Source organism: Lampris incognitus, chromosome 19, assembly GCF_029633865.1.
Source record: "Lampris incognitus isolate fLamInc1 chromosome 19, fLamInc1.hap2, whole genome shotgun sequence".
NCBI lineage: Eukaryota > Metazoa > Chordata > Actinopteri > Lampriformes > Lampridae > Lampris > Lampris incognitus.
The window spans coordinates 38,471,927-38,491,118 of NC_079229.1; the positions used below are offsets into that span (position 1 = coordinate 38,471,927).

Below are 19,192 nucleotides of genomic sequence, written 5' to 3' on the forward strand. Positions count from 1 at the left end.
CTCTACCAGTTGAACTTACCAGTTTACTCTACCAGTTGAACTTTCCAGTCTGCCCTACCAGTTGAACTTTCCAGTCTGCTCTATCAGCTGAACTTTCCAGTCTGCTCTCTCAGCTGAACTTTCCAGTCTGCTCTATCAGTTGAATTTTCCAGTCTGCTCTACCAGTTGAACTTACCAGTTTGCTCTACCAGTTGAACTTTCCAGTCTGCTCTACCAGTTGAACTTTCCAGTCTGCTCTACCAGTTGAACTTTCCAGTCTGCTCTATCAGCTGAACTTTCGAGTCTGCTCTATCAGCTGAACCTTCCAGTCTGCTCTACCAGTTGAACTTACCAGTTTACTCTACCAGTTGAACTTTCCAGTTTGCGCTACCAGTTGAACTTTCCAGTCTGCTCTATCAGCTGAACTTTCCAGTCTGCTCTATCAGTTGAATTTTCCAGTCTGCTCTACCAGTTGAACTTACCAGTCTGCTCTATCAGCTGAACTTTCCAGTCTGCTCTACCAGTTGAACTTTCCAGTCTGTGCTACCAGTTGAACTTTCCAGTCTGCTCTACCAGTTGAACTTTCCAGTCTGCTCTATCAGCTGAACTTTCCAGTCTGCTCTATCAGCTGAACTTTCCAGTCTGCTCTATCAGCGGAACTTTCCGGTCTGCTCTATAAGCTGAACTTTCCAGTCTGCTCTATCAGTTGAACTTTCCAGTCTGCTCCACCATTTGAACTTTCCAGTCTGCTCTACCAGTTGAACTTTCCAGTCTGCTCTATCAGTTGAACTTTCCAATCTGCTCCACCATTTGAACTTTCCAGTCTGCTCTACCAGTTGAACTTTCCAGTCTGCTCTACCAGTTGAACTTTCCAGTCTGCTCTACCAGTTGAACTTTCCAGTCTGCTCTATCAGCTGAACTTTCCAGTCTGCTCTATCAGCTGAACTTTCCAGTCTGCTCTATCAGCTGAACTTTCCAGTCTGCTCTATCAGCTGAACTTTCCAGTCTGCTCTACCAGCTGAACTTTCCAGTCTGCTCTATCAGCTGAACTTTCCGGTCTGCTCTATCAGCTGAACTTTCCAGTCTGCTCTATCAGTTGAACTTACCAGTTTACTCTACCAGTTGAACTTTCCAGTCTGTGCTACCAGTTGAACTTTCCAGTCTGCTCTATCAGTTGAACTTACCAGTTTACTCTACCAGTTGAACTTTCCAGTCTGTTCTATCAGTTGAACTTTCCAGTTTACTCTACCAGTTGTACTTTCCAGTCTGCTCTACCAGTTGAACTTACCAGTTTGCTCTATCAGTTGAACTTTCCAGTCTGCTCTACCAGTTGAACTTTCCAGTCTGCTCTATCAGCTGAACTTTCCAGTCTGCGCTACCAGTTGAACTTTCCAGTCTGCACTACCAGTTGAACTTTCCAGTCTGCACTACCAGTTGAACTTTGGCTCTCTATCATCCCCACAACCACCCCTCCACTGTTAGCCAGGGTAGCAGTGAAGGCCTTACTCTGTGGCACCTTGGCTGTACTTTTCTTTGTTTAGGGAGGGGAGAGTATTACTTAGATTTTAGATCACCAGTAGAGCAGATTCAACTAACAATATTTCAAATTATCAAAACGTGTTGTTAATGGGAACTTAAATGATTTGAGTGTTAGATAGTTTTCTGTTTTGAAGTGGGATCTCTGTGCAGGCTGAGCCCAGACTATGGTCCATATTTCCCTTCATTCAAACCAGATAATGGTCTTGAACACAGTACAGCCCAGTCCTCCCTCCTCCCTCTTCTCTGTTCTTCTCTCCTTTTACTTCCTGTTCTGCTTCTCTCCTGTTCTTTTCTTCTCTTCTTCTGTCCTCTTCCTCCTCTGTTCTCCTCCTCTTCTCTGTTCTCCTCTGTGTTCTCTTCAGTTCCTCTCTCCTCTTCCTCCTCCTCTCAGCATGTCAGTCTCGGAGCATCTGCATGTGGTCATATCTGCTCTGTTTATCTGGAAGAAATGTGCTGAATTGCATGATGGGAATCAAATTGAATCTCCATGTTTGAGAGTTGTATGTAGAGCTGTGTGGAGGTGAGCTCATGTCAGCAAGTGTTGTGCTTTATGTGGGGAATCTAGTTTGCCAATCAAAGTGACTCCTGCTCACTACATGAATAAACCAAATGATGGTTCCGCGTCACCCTCAAAGTCACGTTCCGACCCATGTCAGCAACAAAGAAAGCATGACACGTTCTTATACCTTTCTTTTCATTTAGCTATTTATATTAATTTAGATATTAATATTAATAGTAAACATACAGGAGACATACTACATTCTAAATGGTTACAGTCCTGCTGTGGACATGTTAGGTTCTCCATCTCCTTTTTTTTTGTAAGCACCCCCACCCATTTCTCCCCAATTGCACTTGGCCAATCACCACATTCTTCTGAGCCGTCCCGGTCTCTGCTGCACCCCCTCTGCTGATCCGGGGAGGGCTGCAGACTACCACATGTCTCCTCCCATACATGTGGAGTCACCAGCCGCTTCTTTTCACCTGACAGTGAGGAGTTTCACCGGGGGGACGTAGCGCGTGGGAGGATCACGCTATTCCCCCCCCCAGTTCCCCCTCCCCACTAACAGGCGCCTCGACCAACCAGAGGAGGCGCTAGTGCAGCAACCAGGACACATACCCACATCCAGCTTCCCACCCACAGACACGGCCAATTGTGTCAGTGGGGACGCCCGACTAAGCCGGAGGTAACACGGGGATTCGAACTAGCGATCCCCATGTTGGTAGGCAACGAAATAGACCGCTGCATTACCCGGACGCCCACGTTCTCCTTCTTCATCTTCATCAACACCAGGGGTTAAAGCCACTGGAAACCCAAATCCACAATAGCCTTCTAGCTATGTAATTGAGGGTCTTATGTACATAATAGTAAGCATCTAAAACGTATTAAAAATTAGGTTAAATCCAAATTTGAAATATTGTCATTTAAGTTTTTGTAAACTTTCCTGATATTGGGTTTTAATTGGGCATGCTTATACTCAGATATTTATTACGAAAACTACGGAATTAATTCCACAAACCACTCATAAAAACCCCCACATCAGTTGTCTCACCCATACAGGTGCAGCTAAACCTCTGTGCTCCTGCTCAATCTGTCTCTTCTGAGTTCGAGCCAACTTGTCTCTACGCAGATAGCTAGTGCCTTCCGGACAGGGCTGCAGCCCGGGAAGCATAAATCCCCTGCTACCTCCCTGGATGAGAGGGGCGAGTTGGCTACCCAGGGGCGCACAGTGGGGACGTCAGGGCGGGGCGACCCGCACTGCACTTATGTAAGTTAACGGTTTCAAGAGTTATGTTTAGAAAACACCGGAAGGGGCAACACCCCTGTCCCCCTGCCGATGGTTCCCAATACCACCGCTGGAACAAGGGGTACACGTATGAGCTTGGTCAGGATAGAGGTCCAGACTAGAAAAGAGGTTGTTTACATGCACACTGCGCCGTTTTGAAAAATGACACAACTTAGGCACCAGGCAGAGGAAGATGTCAATCAAAACGTGATCTGTCACACCTACACAGTCTTGTGAAATGGTCTAAACAGTAAAATGAGCTGTTTTTGACCTAGGTTTTCTAATAGTTATGAAGGTTTATTTTCACTCAGATTTTTGTGGATGCTTAATGAGACACTCAACTTTGATATCATACATGCATTTTTACTATTTCAAGCCAAATTTCCAGAGGCTTTAAAACAGGTGGATCCTGTGAGGTTTTCCTGTGATGGTGCATGCTGTTTAAGTGTATGATGAGGAGAACATAAACTGACAAATCAGCAGAACCTCCTAGCTGCTGCTGACGGTCCCGTCAGCATGTCTGCTCCATTAGCATGAACTGTACCTGTGAACATGCATGACTCACACGTTCGGTTGTCTAACTTGATAGCATTATAAAAGAACTTTAGTACATGCACATATTACACCTGACACAACACTGGAACATGAAAGCATTAGACATGCTAAAACACCCAACAGATCATCAGAACTCTGGACAACAGAACATAAGGACACCTGACATTAGGACATCACACAGTAGAAAGATATAACTTTAGGTTACTTCCGTAACCCCGGTTCTCTGAATAGCATGCGTGAGCTGTCTTACGATGGGATACGCCCCCTCACGTATTCACAGAAGCACTTGTACCATTACGCCGGCCCTGATTGGTTGGCAGTAATGACATCTGCGTCAGGGCGCTGCGACCTATATGTGACTGACGCAGCATCACTCGTCATTCAGTCACCTCTTCTCGCTTCAGAAGCAAGCTACTCTCACCTGTATCTAAGCTGACTAGCTACTGTCCGCAGACCGAAGAGAACACCTCCGTCGCCGGACGCTAGCATTTACGTTCTATCTTTCTAGTAGAAAAATAGAATGTGAATCATCAGAACATCAGAATGTTAAACCAGGAGAACATTAGAACATGACTCATCAGAACATTAGAATGTTAGAACAATAGAACATTAGAGCATTTATCATCAGAACATTGGACATCAGAACATTCGGACATTGTTTTTGCCTGTTTTTTTTCTTTTGAGTTTGATGTTTTTGTGGCTTATTGCATTTATGTTCCTACATTTTTGTCTCCTACACCTCTTCTTTTCACCTCTCCTCTCCTCTCCTCTCTCTCCCTCCTTCCTGACTCAGGGTTGGTCGTGGAGTAGTCGCAGGGTGGTGAGCCCCCCCTCCTCCTCCCAGGATTCCATGGGGGAGGGGGGTTGGGAAAGCCCTAAGCCCCACCCACCAGGATCTCCCCTCTGGAGCATGCCAGTGGTAAAAGCAGCACACAGTGATGTACTGCTGTCTCTGTCATGAACTGCTCACAGTGGCACTCACACATGATGAGCTTTACTGTCACCTTCTGCTTAACTTCACCCACCTTCCTTCCCCTTCTGCCTGACCCACCGCTCTATGCTGGTTAATGCAGATAATATTGTTATAATAATGATGATGATGATGAGTATAGTATTTAATTTTTTCACTTTGATCATTCCCAATAGAAATGCTAGTAATAACAGTAATGTTAATATAGATGATTTAATAAGTAGTGTAGAGAAATGTGTTTGTGTGGGGTTGTATCATAGTGTGTAAAAACGTACTATAAACAGAAAAACATTGATGCTAGCAGAGTCTAATCTGGGTTATTTCTCCTCATCAGACAAGAACATTTGATATGAATGTTTTAAAGCAGTTCAGTCTGATGGTTGTATAATTTTACCGTGTAGGAGAAAGTACACTTCTGTCTTTCAGTCAGAACAATATCTGCCAGCTTTTCTTCCATCTGTCTCTTTCAGTGGCACGATTGTTGTCTCTTACTTTCTTTTGTTTTGTCTACTTATCTGTCTCTCTGTTTGACTACCCGTCTACCTGTCTGAGATAAACGTTTCTCTATTCTCCTGTCAGGGTCGTGGTTCAGGGTTTCCAGGGAGAAGGAGAGCTAGAGGAGGAGGTGTGGGAGGAGGGAGAGGAGGCAGAGGAAGGAGTCGCCTGAAGACCCAGGACCATTTGACTGTACCTCCTGGTGTAAGACATTCACATGCACTCAAACATCAGCTTTTTTTCTTCATTATTATCTGCGCCAGGTGGTAGCATGGAGTGGATTATGTGTTTGGTCGCATGTTTTTGTGTGTGTGTGTGTGTGTGTGTGTGTGTAGATCTGTCCCTAGCTAATCTCGCATACTGCTTTGTTCTCACTACCGCTGCTCCTTCTCTTCATTCACACTTGGGCTCGCTTGACCAACACTGCTTTCTGTCGCTGACTGATCTGAGTCAACCGTAGATCAGGCTGCAACAGTGTCAAAACATGATGTATTCAGGTATGAGTCTTGAAAGTAAACGAGAAGTCAATCGTATTTTGCAAGTCAGCAAATCATTCACTGCTGATCTCAGCCCAGGAGAACTGGAGGAACACTGGATGAACCAAAAATAATAACCTCTGTCTTTATTTTCATAATTAAATAAAGCTGGGTAAACAGTTTATGATCGCACATGTACAACTCACATCTACGTTTGACTCAGATCGGGCGGCGACAAGATCAAAAGTTTTAAAAGAATTTAGGTAATCCAAAAAATTAGAACGTTATGGAGGACCAACTTCCTCTAGGTTGCAGTCAAAACAGGAAGTGTTGCATATTCTTGTCACTGCCCAGTCTAAGTCAACTGGAGATGTGAGTCACGCATGAGCGAGCGTAAACAGTTTACCCAGCATTATTATATTATGAAAATAAAGACAGAGTTAGGGATAGACCAAAATGGTGGTCTAGCAAATTTTTTTCTTTTTGGAAGGTGCAGATTCATATTAGACTTGGTCACATTCATGCGGGGGTCCTCTAGGAGGCTGTGCATCCACAGACTGACAAGCAAAACATTTTATTAGGTAGATTTTTTTAACTTGAGCGCTGCATGTTAAAGCTTCTTATCCCTAGCTCATCAGCAAGCTAAGTAGGGCACTCCAGATGTCCCTCTCCCCAGCAATGCCCTCCAACTCCTCCTGGGGGGTCCCAAGGTGTTCCCAGGCCAGATTGGACATGCAGTCCCTCCACCGAGTTCTGGGTCTACCCCGGGGTGTCCTCCCAGTTGGACATGCCCGGAAAACCTCCAGAGGAAGGCGCCCAGGAGGAATCCTAATCAGATGCCTGAACCACCTCAACTGGCTCCTTTCGATGCGAAGGAGCAGCAGCTCTACTCCGCGCTCCCTCCGGATGTCCGAGCTCCTCACCCTATCTCTAAGGCTGAGCCCAGACACCCTACGGAGGAAACTCATTTCAGCCGCTTCTATCCACGATCTCACCCTTTCAGTCACTATCCAAAGCTCATAACCATAGGTGAGGGTTGGAACAAAGACTGACTGGTAAATTGAGAGCTTTGCCTTCCGGCTCAGCTCCCTCTTCACCACAACGGTCTAGTACAGTGTCCACATTACTGCTGATGCTGCACCAGTCCACCTGTCAATCTCCCGCTCCATCCTACCCTCACTCGTGAACAAGACCCCGAGATACTTGAACTCCTTCACTTGAAGCAACAACTCATCCCCAACCCAGAGGGAGCAATCCACCATTTTCTGGTAGAGAACTATGGCCTCAGACTTGGAGGTGCTGACTCTCCTCCCGGCCATTTCACACTCAGCTGCAAACTGCCCCCAGTGTGCTGGAGGTCGCGTTCTGATGACGCCAACAAAACCACATCATCTGCGAAGAGCAGAGATGTAATTCTGAGGTTCTCAAAATGGACACACTCCTCACCTTGGCTGCGCCTTGAGATCCTGTCCATGAATATCACAAACAGAATCGGAGACAAAGGACAACCTTGGCGGAGTCTGACACCCACCGAAAACATGTTTGACTTTATGCCGAGAATGTGGACACAGCTCTCACTTTGGTTATACAAGGGCCGTGGATGGCTTGTAGCAACTGCCCCGGTACCCCATACTCCCGCAGTACCCCCCCCCCCCCGACAGAGTGCCCCGAGGTACACGGTCGTAAGTCTTCTCCAAGTCCACAAAACACATGTATACTGGCTGGTCAAACTCCCATGTCCCCCTCAGTACTTCCGCAAGGGTAAAGATTTGGTCCATTGTTCCACGGCCAGGACAGAATCCGCATTGTTCCTCCTGGATCTGAGGTTCCACAATCGGTCGGAGCCTCCTTTCCAGCACCCTAGAGTAGACTTTCCAGGGAGGCTGAGCAGTGTGATGCCCTAATAATTGGAGCACATTCTCTGGTCCCCTTTTTTAAATATGGGAACCACCACCCCAGTCTGCCACCCCACAGGTACTGTCCCCGACCTCCACGCGACACTGAAGAGACATGTCAGCCAAGACAGCCCAACAATGTCCAGAGCCTTCGGCATCTCAGGGTGAATCTCATCCACACCTGGCACCTTGCCACCGAGGAGCTTCTTAACCACCTCAGAGACCTCTGCCAGGGATTCGGGGGGGGGGGGCTTTTCCCGCATAAGACTCTACCTCCTCCACTGAGGACATTTTAGTTGGGTTCAGGAGCTCCTCAAAGTATTCTTTCCACCGCCCGACAACATCCCCAGTTCGGATCAGCATTTACCCTCCCCAGCTGAACATAGCCTGAGTCAAGCCCTGCTTCCCCTTCCTGAGTCACCAGATGGTTTGCCAGAACTTCCTTGAAGCCAACTGAAAGTCCTCCTCCATAGCGTCGCCGAACTCCTCTCACATCCGAGTTTTTGCTTTTGTGATTGCCGAAGCCATAGCCCTTCTGGCCTCCCGATACCTGTCTGCTGCTTCAGGAGACCCCTTGGCCAACCATGCCCAAAAGGCCTCCTTGAGTGTGACGGCTTTCCTCACCACCAGTGTCCACCAGCGGTTTCTTAGGTTGTCACCTCGACAGGCACCGATGACCTTATGACCACAGCTCCTACCCACCACATCTGCAATAGAGGCTTTGAAATGGCCCACTCAGACTCCATGTCCCCAGCCTCCCTTGGGATACATGAGAACTTCTTCCAGAGGCGGGGGTTGAAGACCTCACTGACAGGGGCCTCCGCCAGACGTTCCCAGTTCACCCCCACTACACATTTGGGTTTGCCAGGTCTGTCTGGCTGCCTCCCCCGCCATCTGATCCAACTCACCACCAGGTGGTGATCAGTTGACAGCTCTGCTCCTCTCTTCATCCAAGTGTCCAAAACATACGGCCGCAGATCTGATGATACGACCACAAAATCTAACATCTATCTTCAGCCTAAGGTGTTCTGGTACCAAGTACACTTATGAACTACCTTATGTTCGAACATGGTGTTTGTTATGGCCAATCCATGATTAGCACAGAAGTCCAATAACAAGGCACCACTCGGGTTCCGAGCGGGAGGTTGTTCCTCCCAATCACACCCCGCCAGGTTTCTCCATTGTTGCCCACATGAGCATTGAAGTCCCCCAGCAGAACTATAGAGTCCCCAGGTGGAACCCTATCCAGGACACCAACCAGAGACTCCAAGAAGGCCGGATACTCCAAACTGCTATTCGGTTCATAAACACATACAACAGTCAGAGCCTTCCCCCTACCACCCGCAGGGATGAGCGTTGGGGTAGGTACAGTGCAGGCCGGGTGGCAGGCAAAGGCGGGGACCTGGGCGTGCCGACTTCCGGCATCGCAGACTGGTCCTCGGATGTGGAATGTCTCCTCTCTGGCAGGGAAGGAGCCTGAGCTGGTGCGGGAGGTGGAGTGGTACCAACTAGATATAGTTGGGCTCACCTCCACACATAGTATGGGCTGTTGTACCAAATTCCTGGAGAGGGGCTGGACTCTTTACTTTTTCCGGAGTTGGCCAAGTTGACAGGCGCCGGGCGGGTGTGCACATACTCACAAGTCCCCGGTTGAGTGCTGCCATGTTGGAGTTCTCCCTGGGGAATGAGAAGATCGCCTCTATACAACTGCGAGTCGCTGGGAGGAAGGCTCTACTGTTGTGTGTGCATATTAAAACTTTTTTTTTTCCCCCTCAGATTTCCCATTCAATCAACTTGGGTGCCATGCAAAGTCTCATAATGGCAGGAAAGACACTGGTTTTTCTGTCAGTGTGTGCGTGTATCGGTCCACTGCTAATCTCGCATACTGCAGGGACTGTCAGCCTAATAATTTTTGTGCACATTTATGACTGTATGATCAAGGACCTCTCATGGACTTCCACAATTGACTGCTAACTTCTCAGCTGGTTTTTTGCCTAAGTCCAAGCACCGGAGAAGGGGCGATACACCTGCTGGTGATATGCACTCTAATGAGTGCACTCTTCTAGTTTTCTATTGATTCACTGATCTGAATTTAACTGTCTCTCTGTCTTGCTCTCTCTGTCTCTCTCTGTCTGTCTGTCTGTCTGTCTGTCTGTCTCTCTATCTCTGTGTCTCTGTGTGTCTCTGTCTTTCTCAGGTCAACCAGTTGACAGAGGAAGAGAACTCAATGCACAATACAGTGGTCATGTTCTCCACCTCTGACCACTTCACCCTCAAACAGGTACTGTCTATCTGTCGCTCTGTGTGTATGTTCAGGGGGGCAGACAGCTAGTTTTTGATACTAAAGCTACCGTACTGAATCTCTTGGTTTTATTGTAACTGTCTGTCCTATGTAGGGGTTTTAAGGTGAGTGTTGTTTGAGCTCCATTCAAAATGAACGAGTCAGCGGTGTTGTTATCAGAAACCAATGAAAAAAAACCTGGTTGAACCTGAGTTTCACTTAATGATGCGGCAAGATGGCCCATTGGTTAGCGCGGTCGCCTCACAGCAAAGAGGTTCTGGTTTCGAGCCCCGGGGTAGTCCAACCTTGGGGGTTGTCCCGGGTCGTCCTCTGTGTGGAGTTTGCATATTCTCTCTGTGTCTGTGTGGGTTCCCTCCGGGTGCGCCAGTTTCCTCCCACAGTCCAAAAACATGTAGGTCAAGCGAATCGGCTGCACTAAATTGTGTCTAGGTGTGTGTGTGTGTGTGTGTGTGTGTGTGTGTGTGTGTGTGTGTGTGTGTGTGTGTGTGTGTCAGCCCTGTGTGATGGACTGGCGGCCTGTCCAGGGTGTCTCCCCGCCTGCCGCCCAATAACTGCTGTGATAGGCTCCAGCATCCCCGCGACCCTGAGAGCAGGATAAGTGGTTCGGATAATGGATGGATGGATGTTGTAGTATCTGTTGGTAAAGGTCTTCTACCAGCTTGTTCTGTCATATCTGGTTGTTAGACACAACAACTTCACTTCTTCAAACTCAACACTATCTGCCTACTTCTTCCTCATTGGGCTGTTATGATGGGGATGGGAAGCATTGTGCCCCGTCATTTTTACCACATGGTTTAATGTGAATGGTTAACCATTCACATCAAGTACAACGTCAGTCTGCAGGATTTGTACAGTAGTGGATTAGTTACTGTCTTACAAACACCAGAAATAGACAGTACTAAAAAGGTTATGTCTGCATGGAAAGACTTGAGTATTGTAGTTTTAGAGAGTCCTGTTCTACTAAATGGATTTTCCCTTGCCGTTCTGCAAGTCAGCACAGTTGCACTTGATCTCGGTGATGGAAAGTATCAGTTCTTGATCTTGTTACATTGTGCTGTAGTTTCCATATTCAAAGATCATGTGATGTTGCAAGCCATTTTGGTATTGGTTTGTTGGTTATGTCATTTGAATGCTACAGCCAATCAGCTTCAACCTACTTTTTGAATCAGCCCAACCATTGGACAGCTGCCCTGTCGGTACCAGTCTGGCAGCCAGTCTGATTAGTGTATTTAAGAAACACTGTTTGCCCACCAAAAACAGTGTGTTTTCTTCACTGGTAGAGACAGCATGTGAAATAATCAAAAATTGGTTGATTTCAAATTTTTACTTGCAAAGAGACTTTATTAATATGCTTCATATAAATGCTGGGAAATGCTAAAATGATAGAGACCATCTATGGTAACAAGAGACTAGTTGAACATGTGTTGAGACGAGACGCTAGTTGAACTTCTAAATAGTGAGATATGTCTGTCACAGGAGTGTGTGAAGTTGTTTATGATTTAGTGATAAGCCAAAACATTAAAACCACCTGGCTAATATTGTGTAAGTCCCCCTCGTGTCACCAAAACAGCTCTGACCCACCGAGGCTTGGAGTCCACAAGGCCTCTGAAGGTGTCCTCTGGTATCTGGCACCAAGACCTTAACAACAGGTCCTTGAAGTCCTGTACATTTTGAGGTGGGGCCTCCATGGATTGGACTTGTTTTTCCAGCACATCCCACAGATGCTCGATCAGATTGAGATCTGGGGAATTTGGAGGCCAAGGCACCACTTTGAACTGTTTGTCATGTTCTTCAAACCATTCCTGAACAATGTGCTGTGCAGTGTGGCAGGGGGCATTATCCTGCTGAAAGAGGCCACTGCCATCAGGGAATACTGTTGCCATGATGGAGTCTATCTGGTCTGCAACGATGTGTAGGTGGGTGGTACATGTGAAAGTAACATCCAAATGAATGCCAGGACCCAAGGTTTCCCAGCAGAACAGGCCCAGAGCATCACATTGCCGCCACCGGCTCACCTTCTTCCCATAGTGCATCCTGGTTCTATCTCTTCCCCAGGTAAACGACTCACACACACCTGGCCGTCCACATGATGTAAAAGAAAACATGACTCATCAGAACAGGCCACCTTCTTCCATTGCTCCATGGTCCAGTTCTGATGCTCATATGCCCATTATCGGCACTTTTGGCGGTGGACAGGGGTGAGCATTGGTGCTCTGACCGGTCTGCATTTACGCAGCAAGCTGTGATGCTCTGTGTGTTCTGACATCTGTCTGTCATGGCCAGAAGTAGATTTTTCAGCAATTTGACCATGAGTAGCTCTGTGGGATCGGACCAGAGAAGGCTAGCCTTTGCGCCCCATGTGCATCAATGAGCCTTGGGCACCCATGACCCTCGCGGTTCAACTGCTGAACTCGGTTCCACAGTTTTCCTTCCTTGGGCCACTTTTGGTAGGTGCTGACCACTGCATGCAGCGAACACCCCACAAGACCTGTCATTTTGGAGATGCTCTGACCCAGTCGTCTCACCATCACAATTTGGCTCTTGTCAAAGCTGCTCAGATCTTATACTTGCCCGGTTTTCCTGCTTCCAACACACCAACCTCAAGAACTGACTGTTCACTATCTGCCTGATACATCCCACCCCCTGACAGGTGCCATTGTAATGATATACTCAATGTTAGTCACTGACCTGTCAGTGGTTTTAATGTTTTGGCGGATCTGTGTATATATTATATAACAACATTTCTGTGTGTGAGACTTCTGTGTAAATGGATTTCAAACAGTTTTGCCAAGCAGATATTTCTATTTGTGATGGTATTGAGGATAAATTGTATTTCTTAGGCGATACATATACTAAATTTGGAATGATACAGAGAAGAGTAGCATGGCCCCTGCACCACAAGGGTGACACATAAATGAAGCATTCCACTTTTTATTTTTTTGGCAGCACGGTGGGGCAATGGTTAGTGCTGTCGCCTCACAGCAAGAAGGTCCTGGGTTCGAACCCCGGGGTAGTCCAACCTTGGAGGTCGTCACGGGTCGTCCTCTGTGTGGAGTTTGCATGTACTCCCCATGTCTGCATGGGTTTCCTCTGGGCACTCCAGTTTCCTCCCACCATCAAAAAGAATGTATGTTAGGGCGCTGACACAGGTCGGGCCATCGGTGAGCGTCTGTGAACCTAGTTTTTGCGGTGTGTCCTTCACCATTAGCACTAGTCGGACTCCTGTCGGCAGCTTTTCAGATGATTCAGCATGTTGAATGGGCAGAGCCCGTCGGTGAGAGAGATCACTCTGATTGGCTGTTCAGCTCAGTGAATCAGTGCAGAACGTACATGCCAGTTGGCTATCGGCTGTGGTCTTTGCGGTGTGTTCAAGTGCTACTTTCTGGCCCAGACGGCAGGCGACGTGAGGCAACGCAACAGTCGGCCTTCGTCGCCACTTGTGGGTTTGGTGTGTCTGGGCCCTTGGGGTACCCTGTACCCCTGACTAAGGCAATAAGAAAAAGAACTGGAGTTGTTCTCCGGGTGCTGCACGGCGGCTGCCCACTGCTCCTAGCTGCACAGCTAGCATGGGTTAGATGTAGGATGAGTTAGATGTAGGATGGGTTAGATGTAGGACGGGTTAGATGTAGGATGAGTTAGATGTAGGATGGGCTAGATGTAGGATGAGTTAGATGTAGGACGGGTTAGATGTAGGATGAGTTAGATGAAGGATGGGTTAGATGTAGAATGGGTTAGATGTAGGCAGGGCTCGAAATTAACTTTTTTCCTCAGTGTCCCAAAACTGTCCCGAATTCTACTTTGTATTGTCCTGGATATAACCATCAGTGTCCCAAATTTTAATTCTTGTCGTCGCTCCCCCAATTACGCAGAATAGATATAATTTGATCCTTTTTTGTCACTTAATCATCACACCATGGACTCTGGTCCACCAAATAAGTTTAAAATACTTATTCTTTTATTAAACATATGAATATTAGTTTCGGGAGTTTCGGGAGTCGGCAGTTGTTTCGGGAGTCAGCAGTATTGGGGCTTGCATCAGGGGGCTGTTTATTCAACCACCTAAGCATTTCTTTCTTCTTCTTCTTTTAACTGTTGTTGATGATGGTCTATCGCTCTGGCTCTATGAACGTTGATGATGGTCTATCGCCCTGGCTCTATGAACGTTGATGATGGTCTATCGCTCTGGCTCTATGAACGTTGATGATGGTCTATCGCTCTGGCTCTATGAACGTTGATGATGGTCTATCGCTCTGGCTCTATGAACGTTGATGATGGTCTATCGCTCTGGCTCTATGAACGTTGATGATGGTCTATCGCTCTGGCTCTATGAACGTTGATGATGGTCTATCGCTCTGGCTCTATGAACGTTGATGATGGTCTATCGCTCTGGCTCTATGAACGTTGATGATGGTCTATCGCTCTGGCTCTATGAACGTTGATGATGGTCTATCGCTCTGGCTCTATGAACGTTGATGATGGTCTATTGCTCTGGCTCTATGAACGTTGATGATGGTCTATTGCTCTGGCTCTATGAACGTTGATGATGGTCTATCGCTCTGGCTCTATGAACGTTGATGATGGTCTATCGCTCTGGCTCTATGAACGTTGATGATGGTCTATCGCTCTGGCTCTATGAACGTTGATGATGGTTTATCGCTCTGGCTCTATGAACGTTGATGATGGTCTATCGCTCTGGCTCTATGAACGTTGATGATGGTCTATCGCTCTGGCTCTATGAACGTTGATGATGGTCTATTGCTCTGGCTCTATGAATGCTGCATTGGCGCGAGTCAAGCAGCAGCCACTGGCAGAGTGGATGACGTAGAATGCATTCTATGATTTGCACGAACAGGCGATTGACTGCCCTATCGTTCACACGTTTTTATTAAATTATTCAAACGACAAAGTAACGTCTAGATACTCATAATTAATGACTTTGCAAATAACACCTGTTTCGAAGTTTACTTTGACATTTTTTTTCAATGTCCCGGAATTGTCCCAGACAAAATATATTTGTGTCCCAGTAGGATTTTTTATGGTGCCCGAGACATCGGGACATCGTTAATTTCGAGCCCTGGGTGTAGTATGGGTAGATGAAGGATGAGTTAGATGTAGGATGAGTTGGATGCAGAGCAGATTTTCCCTACAGGGATCAATAGAGTATATCAAAATCAAAATCAATATTTACTTTGTGTGTGTGTGCGTGTGCGTGTGTGTGTGTGTGTGTGTGTAGGACATGTGTGTGGTGTGTGGAAGTTTCGGACAAGGAGCTGAAGGTAGACTGTTGGCCTGCTCTCAGTGTGGACAGTGTTACCACCCATACTGTGTCAACATCAAGGTGAGTTCACACACACACACACACACTCACACACAAAAAGTTTTTCTTTGTTGACTAGTAACTGATGGTTAGTTATCGACTATCTATATTGGGATTATACGATGTTGAATAATAATCTGATGAGGTGATTTCATGTTTTGTTATTTTTTTCCAGATAACGCGTGTGATCTTGACCAAGGGTTGGCGCTGTCTGGAGTGTACGGTGTGCGAGGCGTGTGGCGAGGCCAGTGACCCTGGACGACTGTTGCTATGTGATGACTGTGACATCAGCTACCACACCTACTGCCTGGACCCGCCCCTCCACACTGTGCCCAAGGGAGCCTGGAAGTGCAAGTGGTGGGTTTGCCTGTCAATCACAGTCAGCCGGTTGAACAGCCCATGAGGAGGAGGCTCTTCTGACTGCTCACCCATCAGTATTTCATACACACGATGAGTTATGACTACATGGTCTGTCAGTGTGTCTCCATCATGATGAGTTATGACTACATGGTCTGTCAGTGTGTCTCCATCATGATGAGTTATGACTACATGGTCTGTCAGTGTGTCTCCATCATGATGAGTTATGACTACATGGTCTGTCAGTATGTCTCCATCATGGTGAGTTATGACTACATGGTCTGTCAGTGTGTCTCCATCATGATGAGTTATGACTATATGGTCTGTCAGTGTGTCTCCATCATGATGAGTTATGACTATATGGTCTGTCAGTGTGTCTACATCATGATGAGTTATGACTACATGGTCTGTCAGTGTGTCTCCATCATGATGAGTTATGACTACATGGTCTGTCAGTGTGTCTCCATCATGATGAGTTATGACTACATGGTCTGTCAGTGTGTCTCCATCATGATGAGTTATGACTACATGGTCTGTCAGTGTGTCTCCATCATGAAGAGTTATGACTACATGGTCTGACAGTATGTCCATTAGGATGAGTTATGACTACATGGTCTGTCAGTGTGTCTCCATCATGATGAGTTATGACTAGATGGTCTGTCAGTGTGTCTCCATTAGGATGAGTTATGACTACATGGTCCGTCAGTGTGTCTCCATCATGATGACTTATAACTACATGGTCTGTCAGTGTCTCCATTATGATGAGTTATGACTACATGGTCTGTCAGTGTGTCTCCATCATGATGAGTTATAACTACATGGTCTGTCAGTGTGTCCATCATGATGAGTTATGACTACATGGTCTGTCAGTGTCTCCATGATGAGTTATGACTATATGGTCTGTTAGTGTGTCTCCATCATGATGAGTTATAACTACATGGTCTGTCAGTGTGTCTCCATCATGAAGAATTATGACTAGATGGTCTGTCAGTGTCTCCATTAGGATGAGTTATGACTACATGGTCCGTCAGTGTGTCTCCATCATGATGAGTTATGACTACATGGTCTGTCAGTGTGTCTCCATCATGATGAGTTATGACTACATGGTCTGTCAGTGTGTCTCCATCATGATGAGTTATGACTACATGGTCTGTCAGTGTGTCTCCATCATGATGAGTTATGACTACATGGTCTGTCAGTGTGTCTCCATCATGATGAGTTATGACTACATGGTCTGTCAGTGTGTCTCCATCATGATGAGTTATGGCTACATGGTCTGTCAGTGTGTCTCCATCATGATGAGTTATGACTACATGGTCTGTCAGTGTGTCTCCATTAGGATGAGTTATGACTACATGGTCTGTCAGTGTGTCTCCATTAGGATGAGTTATGACTACATGGTCCGTCAGTGTGTCTCCATTAGGATGAGTTATGGCTACATGGTCTGTCAGTGTGTCTCCATTAGGATGAGTTATGGCTACATGGTCTGTCAGTGTGTCTCCATCATGATGAGTTATGACTACATGGTCCGTCAGTGTGTCTCCATTAGGATGAGTTATGACTACATGGTCCGTCAGTGTGTCTCCATCATGATGACTTATAACTACATGGTCTGTCAGTGTCTCCATTATGATGAGTTATGACTACATGGTCTGTCAGTGTGTCTCCATTATGATGAGTTATGACTACATGGTCTGTCAGTGTGTGTCCATTAGGATGAGTTATGACTATATGGTCTGTCAGTGTGTCTCCATTAGGATGAGTTATGACTACATGGTCCGTCAGTGTGTCTCCATCATGATGAGTTATGACTACATGGTCTGTCAGTGTGTCTACATCATGATGAGTTATGACTACATGGTCTGTCAGTGTCTCCATTATGATGAGTTATGACTATATGGTCCGTCAGTGTGTCTCCATCATGATGAGTTATGACTACATGGTCCGTCAGTGTGTCTCCATTAGGATGAGTTATGACTACATGGTCTGTCAGTGTGTCTCCATCATGATAAGTTATAACTACATGGTCTGTCAGTGTGTCCATCATGATGAGTTATGACTACATGGTCTGTCAGTGTCTCCATGATGAGTTATGACTATATGGTCTGTCAGTGTGTCTCCATCATGATGAATTATGACTACATGGTCTGTCAGTGTCTCCATTACGATGAGTTATGACTAGATGGTCTGTCAGTGTGTCTCCATCATGATGAGTTACGACTACATGGTTTGTCAGTGTGTCTCCAACATGATGAGTTATGACTACATGGTTTGTCAGTGTGTCTACATCATGATGAGTTATGACTAGATGGTCTGTCAGTATTTCTCCATCATGATGAGTTATGACTACATGGTTTGTCAGTGTGTCTCCATCATGATGAGTTATGACTACATGGTCTGTCAGTCTCCATCATGATGAGTTATGACTACATGGTCTGTCAGTCAGTCTCCATCATGATTAATTATGACTACATGGTCTGTCAGTGTGTCTCCATCATGATGAGTTATGACTACATGGTCCGTCAGTGGGTCTACATCATGATGAGTTATGACTATATGGTCTGTCAGTGTGTCTCCATCATGATGAGTTATGACTACATGGTTTGTCAGTGTGTCTCCATCATGATGAGTTATGACTACATGGTCTGTCAGTCTCCATCATGATGAGTTATGACTACATGGTCTGTCAGTCTCCATCATGATGAGTTATGACTACATGGTCTGTCAGTCAGTCTCCATCATGATGAGTTATGACTACATGGTCTGTCAGTCAGTCTCCATCATGATGAGTTATGACTACATGGTCTGTCAGTGTGTCTCCATCATGATGAGTTATGACTACATGGTCTGTCAGTATGTCCATCATGATGAGTTATGACTAGATGGTCTGTCAGTGTGTCTCCATTAGGATGAGTTATGACTACATGGTCCGTCAGTGTGTCTCCATCATGGCCTCCACACAAAAGGTGCTTTTGTGTTAATTGTGTCATTTAGCGCAATGGGCGGGAAGGTAAAGGCTGTGTGAACTGAAATGAGACTTAAAGTCAGATTGTCTCACATTGTGTGTTAAGTTTAAGGACTTGGCTACGACCAGCATTGGCTGGAGTCCAGCTGACTCTGCTTCATGGCGCTGAAAAAGGCAAAGGAAGGACAATCAAAATGCTCTCGTTCAAAATATAGTTGTATTAATGATGATAACGTTTTGCTTTAATGAATCCAGCCCCTCTCCAGGTGTTTGGTACCAGAGCCCATGCTCTGTGTGGAGGTGAGCCCAACTATATCTAGTTGGTACTGCTCTACCTCTACCTCCTGCACCAGCTCAGGCTCCTTCCCTGCTAGAGAGGTGACATTCCACGTCCCGAGGACCAGTCTGCGATGCTGGAAGTTGGCACACCCCGGTCCCTGCCTTTGGCTGCTGCCTGGCCTGGATTGCACCCTACCCCAATGATCATCTCCGTGTGTGGTGGGTCCATGGAGTGATGGCTCCATGTTGTTTATTCGGGCTGGGTCCGACTGGGCCCCA

General features: G+C 46.4%; 1 protein-coding gene and 1 non-coding gene across 2 annotated transcripts in view; both read left to right on the top strand.

The window, feature by feature from the left end:
• kmt2ca (lysine (K)-specific methyltransferase 2Ca) overlaps positions 1-19,192 on the top strand; it is a 267,487-nt gene that overhangs the window by 85,341 nt on the left and 162,954 nt on the right. The window contains exons 18-22 of the mRNA XM_056299264.1: positions 4,651-4,776; positions 5,407-5,526; positions 9,891-9,974; positions 15,229-15,333; positions 15,488-15,669. Of these exons, the coding sequence (XP_056155239.1) occupies positions 4,651-4,776; positions 5,407-5,526; positions 9,891-9,974; positions 15,229-15,333; positions 15,488-15,669 (617 nt within the window). The remainder of the gene's footprint in view (positions 1-4,650; positions 4,777-5,406; positions 5,527-9,890; positions 9,975-15,228; positions 15,334-15,487; positions 15,670-19,192) is intronic.
• Positions 12,825-12,929, top strand: LOC130130245 (U6 spliceosomal RNA). The gene has a single exon (XR_008812138.1). It is a non-coding gene; the product is annotated as a U6 spliceosomal RNA (small nuclear RNA).